Source organism: Rissa tridactyla, chromosome 9 (genome assembly GCF_028500815.1).
Source record: "Rissa tridactyla isolate bRisTri1 chromosome 9, bRisTri1.patW.cur.20221130, whole genome shotgun sequence".
In the NCBI taxonomy this organism is placed as follows: Eukaryota; Metazoa; Chordata; class Aves; order Charadriiformes; family Laridae; genus Rissa; species Rissa tridactyla.
Window position 1 is genome coordinate 44,392,191 of NC_071474.1, and position 7,811 is coordinate 44,400,001.

The window sequence follows — 7,811 nt, forward strand, 5'->3', positions numbered from 1 at the left end:
ATTCGGGCAAGCTCTGAAAACTCTTGGGAAACGGCGACCTGACAGACGAAGGACTATGTGGAAAACCAATACAGCAGATTTCCAAGGAGAAGTTGCGGGGGAGAAGCAGAACAGTGCCCGAAAGGAAATATTCACTAGGATTTCTTCCTAGGTGCGGAGAGAAAGCGTGTGGGGATCTCTGATATTTCTGCATCCGAATCAGCTTCTGTACGTAGGACATATGGGACTGAAAAGGGAAGAGCAGCTGGAGCATCCCTGGAGCCAAGCTCACAAGTAATCAGCGCCGGAAGAAGGACCCATTTATCAACTCTTTTACGCAGTTTGCAGCCACAGGGCAGAATTTTAAAATGCAAGGGTGCGTGTTCCCTCCTGCGGCCACAGCCTTCAGCAGCTGAGCTGGCAGAAAGGAGGGCAGAGAAGAGTGAGCAGCCCGCCCGGGGACACGGGCAGCGAGAGAGCCATGAGCAGGCACACGTGGTTCCCTTTGCGGTACATCTCCAAGCCCTTCTGGAGAGCGGAGAATCACAACACCACCAACTTCTTCTCCGCACTGTACGGCTTCCCCAACCAATCCTTCTTCCACAGTGATTTGGACCTGGAGGACCTGGGGGACTTTGACAGCCGGACCAAGTACGAGGGCGAGTCGCAGAGCCGCACGGTGAAGGCGCTGCTGATAGTAGCCTACTCCGTCATCATCTGCATCTCCCTCTTCGGCAACATCCTGGTGTGCCACGTGGTGATCAAGAACAAAAGGATGCACTCCGCCACCAGCCTCTTCATCGTCAACCTGGCCGTTGCCGACGTGATGATCACCATTTTGAACACCCCCTTCACGCTGGTGAGCACCCGGCTCGTCCGTGTTTTGCTGGGGTCCGTGTGTGCCTGCCGGCTGTGTGCACGTGTGCTGAATGGGCCAGTAACGGGCTGATAGGCAGAGATTCTTCTCGGTGTGTCTTCCCCCCTTCCTTTTGCCTGCCCGACAAGCTGTGGTCGTGCCCCCCACCCCGTCCCCGACACCCCCTCGCACGCAGGCAGGGCTCGCTCGTGCCCCCACCTCGCAATCCTGTCGGGAGGCGTCGCTCCTCCCCAGCTTTCCTCCCTCTTCCAGCACGGTGGCAAGGCACGGATGTGGAAGCCCCATGCGCCTTTTGATGGGGAAGGAAGCGGGGGACAAGTTTGACACTAGAAAGTCCAATTAACTGCCAGCTTCCTACGGAAAGGATGCAAACGAGCTCAGTCCTTGTGAAGGCGATGGCAGGGGAAACTGCCGGGTCTGTGCTTGGCACGTGTCTTACTCAGGCTCCACAAACCGTGCTTCTCGGGGCTGATTGTCCTTTGTTTCTTTTCGGTTACCAACTAATATAAGACATGCCAAAAATATTAAAGGAATGAGGTGGGAAGACTTAAACGGACTCATTTCTTCCCCCCCCAGTCACAATCTATAAACGACGTGTAAGCAGAACTCTGTATACCTGAATTTGACACAGCCCTCTGGTTCGAAAGCGTCCCAAATACTCCTGCTTCGGTCCTTGCCCAGAGCTGACCATAGCGTTCTTCCGCCTTCCAAAAGCAATAGCTGAATTATCAGTTTGAATTTGCCTCTTCTTAAATGGGTCCTGTTTCTTTGGTGGGATTTCTCTGCCTTGCTCTGAAGGGATTCGCGTCCCGTAAGCTGTTCAGGGAAAGGATAGTGCCCCCTTGTGTGTTTGCACAACAGTCGCACCTTAGGCACGAGTAATTAAATAACTGTAATCTCTCTTAGGAAAGAGCTTTCATCAACTTCAAAGAAAACAGCACTTTGCTACACATTCAGTAACAGAGTCGTTACTCCCAGAGTTGTCTCTATGGGGAAATTACTTAGATTAATTGAAAAGAGAGTAGCTAGCCTTGACTAATTTTCTGTGGGGACAGATGCTTTGTAATAAATGTGCTTTATTTCAAATTAGCTTAATCTGCTTCCAGAATGAGTTGCGTTAATTTGGAATAAATATTGCGCAGCCATAAATGACAAGGGAGTGAGACAACAACCGTTATTTGGAATAGTCTCCTCTGCAGAAAAGCCTCAATAAGCAAAACCTCTCTGGGAACCCGTAAGAAATGCCATGCTGCCCTTGCTGCTGCATCCTCCGGGGGGGTGTTTAAGTGTTCCCTCCCTCCCGCCCCTTCCAAGAGCAGCTGGATTTCATGCCCAGGTGGAGATGGCTCCCGCACCTGCAGAGGTCAGATCAATGAGGAAGGCGACGCAGGTTCTGAAGTGCGAGTTGCTTTTGCAACGGGAGGGTAAAATTTTCCTCTCTCTTTGTGTTAACTTCATTGACACCTCTGAAATTGCTACTTGACGTATCTCACACAACGGGGCGAGAGGAGAGCTGGGCTTAGAAACCAGCGTGTGAGCAAGACCCTGCCACCCAACCTCCGTGTTCCTGAGGGCGGGTGGTAGCCGCAGACCCCAGGAAGAGTGTGGACACGGGGCAGGGATGCTCCACTGACAGCTGGTCCCTAACTCACAGGTGTTACCTCCCTATTTCTGTGCCCTCGATGATTTTTTCTTCCATGAGTTTATCTCGCTAAAGTTTCGAACCCGCGCAACTTTCAGCATCCACAAATTCAAGCGTTTTACCAATGACAGACGTGCGGCTGTTTTTAAGGAGCCAAGCTACTGTTTTTCCCTGCAGAATTGAGCTAAGATTTCTTCACGTTTTCCAGAAGGGACATGTTACATGTACACCTGCACGTGCAAACACACATACGCAGGGCACTACTCAGGCAGATTTGTTTGCTCAGTGTAATAAATCTCACCTCTGTTTCAAAGCCTCTTGCAGTTTGCTGTTTTCCCCAGAAAAACTGAGTATAATGCATCTACAAAGCATGAGGAGACTATATTAAAGCATTTCTTCCTTACCATACTCCAGGGAAGCCTATTTGCTGCTTTTCAGATAATGCGCACTGTTTTAATCCCATTTTGTCCGTTCTCCAGGTGCGGTTTGTAAGCAGTACCTGGGTTTTTGGAAAGCTGATGTGTCACATAAGCCGGTTTGTTCAGTACTGCTCCGTGCATGTGTCTGTGCTCACCCTTGCTGCCATCGCTCTGGATCGGCGTCAGGTATGCGATATATTCACCACCCCTATGTTTGCCAGAAAATATGGTGCTAAATACACAGTTTTTTTCCCCCTTCAAATCCCAGAACCTGGAATCCCGCACTGTCTTTAGAGTCAAGGAACGGAGGGGAGGATTCTAGTGTTTGTGGTGGTGGACAAAAACACCCACTTTTTTTAGGGTGAGACAGATCCAACCCAGGAAGGGGCTGCCCACAGAGGCTGTGGAGTCTCTGTCCTGGGAGATATTCAAATCCCAACCAGAAACAGTCCTGGCAGCCTGCTCTAGTGGGTCCTGCTTTGCACGGGGAGCTGGACGAGATGATCTCCAGGGGTCCCTGCCCACCGCAGCCACTCTGTGGAGTGCAGCCCTGAAAGCAGGGTGGGAATATATCCTGAAGTTCAAACACCAGCAAGCCAATACATTATCTCAGCATTTATTGATGAAGAGTCGTACAGGTTTTAGGCTTGCCACATTACTTTGGGATGCCTAAGACTGAAAATAGTGAGAACTGTGTAACCACATTCAGTTCAAGGTGAGAAATTCTCCTCTCCTCTCCTCTCCTCTCCTCTCCTCTCCTCTCCTCTCCTCTCCTCTCCTCTCCTCTCCTCTCCTCTCCTCTCCTCTCCTCTCCTCTCCTCTCCTCCCGATACTTTTTTGGTGAATACCAACCAGGAGAACCTCACAGGTCCAGCAATGAGGGCCAACCAAAGGGTTTCCTTGAAGTATAATGCAGTTTGTGATTTTTGCTAAAGCTGAGGAATGCTGTGCGCTGGGAGAGCAGATCCTGCAAGGTGTGCTCTCAGGCCGACTGTCTATTTTTCTTGCAGTGCTGGAGTCACAAAAATAGTTGTTACTGAAAAGCAATTTCACATGATAAATGACATGGCTAGATGAAGTTCAAAACAACAATGGATTCCATTCTGATTGTCTGGGATGTGCTCCATCTGGTGTCAGAGAATTACAGGGACTGACAGAGTGCAGATCATCCATTTCTGTCTTTTTTACCACAAAAAGTCTGGTAGCCTGCCCGTTCTATGTGCAACATTACAGCTCCTGAAAGCAAAGCGTTTGGATAATGATTCATTTTAATCAGTAGATTCTGGGTTGATAGCAAAGCATGGCTCAGTATCAAGAAGCGTTTGTTTAACTAAGGGCAAACACAATACCTGCCATTAAATTCAGTGGAGTGGGTTCCTCAGAACTGTAATTAGCTAGTATGGCCCAAGGAGATAAAAATAGAAGTAAGGAGATGTCACTGAGCAAGGAGAAATCAACACTTGCCTCTAAAAATATTGCTGGTCCTGAGAGGTACCGGAGCAGACAGATGCTCCAGGGGAGTTGTAGGAGCTCGATTAACTAGATATTTATAATGAGACTAGAAAAGACATGCGTAAAATACCAAAGGCTTCATCAGCCAAAAGATCATCTGGATGACATGATAGGTCTATTTTTAACTATTGTTTCATTGCCTAATATAATCATCCATAGTGCATGTAGCTCAACAGATATCTAACCATCGTGATCTCTGAAGCCAAGCTGATGGGTGACACCGAGCGTGTTTCTCTGCTCAGGGCACTGGGCCAGCAGTAACACTTAATACTTGCACATCTCTTTGCATTTTCCACCCCTTATACCCTCCGAAGTCCTGTAAAATGAGTCTCTCCTTTCTGCCGTTTAACACTGGGGGGATGCAGAGCTGCTGCAGCGCCTGGAACTGCAACGTGAGGCTGAAAGAGTGACCAAGAGGTTGTCAGATACAGTAGCCCTCCGTAGCAGCAAACCCATCTGGACTACACCATGCTGTAGCCAGACCCGCACGGGGCAAACTGTGACTATAAAAAGGACCAGCCTTCAAGTCTGTTAGTGCTATCTTGGCCAAAGGTTACGTTCAACCGTGGTCCCCGAGCATCTTGTCTCTCTGTCTTGTCAGTCCACCAAAGGCCAAATGTTGTGAGCCCCGTGGCTGCCATCTGTATTGGAGCCCTTGCCCGTAGTAACGAGGAGATTTTTTGCACTATAGTACAAGCCCGAATATCCTCTTGGCTTTCAACTTGTGCCACCCTTAATGACCATGTTGAGCATTCCTTGCTGTCCTGGAAAGCACACATGCTGTTTGCCTCTCCCAGTGATCGGCGTGAAATGCTTGCTCCTGGCCATGGATAAAGCAAAGGTGCATTCTTTTCTTTCTAAAGCTTGCAGCTTGTTTTTATCAATTGAAGGCACTGTAAGTCCTCAGGATTGGTTGTTCTCCGCAGGTTATCATGCACCCTCTCAAGCCGCGCATGTCCATGGCGAAAGGAGGGATTTGCATCATTATCATCTGGGTTATGGCCAGCTGCTTCTCGCTGCCTCATGCCATTTATCAGACTTTGACAAGATTTTATATTGGGTAAGACATTTACTTGGTGCTCTTTTTTTTTTTTTTATATGACATATGCAACTTAATCAAAGCCCCACAGATCCTAAGGCACACATCTTCCATCTGTGTTATTAAAAAAGAAAGTATGGTGAAACAGAGAAGTCCTCCTTCTCTTTGACTAGGCAGTGTGTTTCCCACAAAAGGACAATGAAAATCAATGGAATTGCTTTCAGGCTTGTTTGTTAGTTGATTTTGGCTCAGAGATTCAGCCCTGTAATTTGAGGCAGCCCTGTAATTTGTAAAAAGAGAGGAGAGGTGAGGTGCACTTTGTCATTACGGATGTCCATATGGATTTGTTTTTTCTTTTCCTGGGGATGTATTTAAAAAATCTTCATTGGGCCCAAAAGTCAAACTTAAAGAAAAATTTTCCATTGAAAGTGGCACTTGCCCATGTTACTGAATGAGTTCTGCTATCTGTACCTTTACTGAAACTTGTAAGAACATCCGAGATGTTTGTTCTCCAGGTGTTGTGTGCATCTGGTAGTGGAACTGACGGTTCTTTCTCTCTCTGATCTTCAGGAACAGAACAATACGAATGGTCTGCCTCCCCAGCTTCCCTCCTCCTGCTGATCTTTTCTGGAAGTATTTGGACTTGACCACTTTTGTTCTCTTGTACGTCCTGCCCTTGCTTGTGATCTCCATCACATATACCATGGTGGCCAAGAAGCTCTGGCTCAGAAATGCCATCGGGGACCTCACCATGGAGCAATACTATGCCCATCAACGGAAAAAGAAGATGACCCTGAAGATGCTGATGGTGGTGGTCATTGTGTTTGCAGTATGTTGGTTCCCCCTGAACTGCTACGTGGTGTTGATCTCCTGTAGGGCCATCCACAGTAGCAACGCTCTGTACTTTGCTTTTCACTGGTTTGCCATGAGCAGCACTTGCTACAACCCCTTCATTTACTGTTGGCTGAATGAGAGCTTCAGATCGGAGCTGAAGTCCTTGCTGTGCGTGTGCCGGCGAAGGAGCGCAGCCCAGAGTCATGCTCTGCAGTCCATCTCCCCGCCTTTCAGGCACGCCTGGGTTGAGAACTGTCATTATAAAAGAGGCAGCACCTGCCAGAAGACAAGGGCATCCTCCCAGAGGAACTCCGCAAAGACAGACATATCCAGTGTTCAGCCAATTGTGGCAGAAAGCTAAACCCTTCATCTGATGGCCAGGCAACATCGGGTTGTAATTGCAGAAACACGGGAAAAACTGAGTTGGAAAGGACTGCTGGAGACCATCTACTCCAGCCTTCCACCCAAAGCAAGCTAACATCAACGTTCAACTGGGTTATCCAGGACCTTGTCCAGTCAGGCTTTCAAAAATCTCCGGGGATGGACTGCCCACATGCGGGCTCCAGAATGAGGGGTGTCGAGTAAATTTTTCATCAGAGTAGTCAGCAAAAATGGAGAGAACTCTTTAACAGCGCACAATATCTATCATAGCCTAAGCAAATAAGGGGAAAATTAGTAAAAATTGCTGAAAGGAAAATGTGTTCTGTTTTACCTCGAACTGTGACACCTACACTGATTACACCCACTCTGTTTCAAGGTAGATGGCTGTTTATGCATATAGAAACACTGTATTGATTCCTTCTTTTTATTTATTTGTAATTTATTCAAGATGAATAACACTTGTAGCCATTCCCAAATGCATACCCAGCACACCTCAGCTGCTTGCTCTGCTGTTACAGAGGTGCCCCAGCTCTGCCCGTCCGCCTCCTCGCGTCCCACGGCCAGCGGCCGCGCCGGCCACCGGAGGGGGAAAAGGTCTCAAAAATCACAACGGAAACACAGCTTAGGAGCAGGACAGCAAAAATTCGCTCCATACTTGCAGGCGTTCTTCTTTCAGTGGCTCATTTTGTTCTGTAAGGATTACCAGTAGTCACCTTAAAACGTTGCTTGTGGTCAAGAAAGAAATTACGCAAGTGAGCTTATTCTCCCACGCTGGCTAGCTGAGGAACCAACCCTTTCTTCAAACAGATACCACCTGTCATTTTGCTGAGGGCTAAGCTAATGCCCACTCACGAAACCCCACCAGCCACCCAATAAATAGAAATGGTTCCAGAGGATTTTTTTTTTTATTTTTGCACTTTCTGCCTTGTTTCTTTTTTGATGCATTTCTGTTATCTACATAGGAGACAGATACTAAATTGGAAGTCAGCTGTTGACAGTCAAAATCGTTTCATGGGTCTTGTACCAGTGGAGGCACCAGTTTGAGTCTAATAGCGTGACAGTCATGTCCACTGGTCCCAGCAAGTTAAGCTGGAGGGCAGCTCCCCAGGCTGGATGCCCGTCGGGTAC

The 7,811-nt window shown here is 48.1% G+C and overlaps 1 protein-coding gene across 1 annotated transcript; it reads left to right on the top strand.

Annotated features, from left to right (window-relative positions):
- Positions 1-460: 460 nt before the first annotated feature.
- LOC128915002 (G-protein coupled receptor 83-like) lies at positions 461-6,663 on the top strand. Its single transcript, XM_054214765.1, has 4 exons — positions 461-838; positions 2,978-3,103; positions 5,356-5,489; positions 6,039-6,663. Exons 1-4 carry the CDS (start codon positions 461-463, stop codon positions 6,661-6,663), a joined length of 1,263 nt encoding a protein of 420 aa, XP_054070740.1.
- Positions 6,664-7,811: the final 1,148 nt, after the last annotated feature.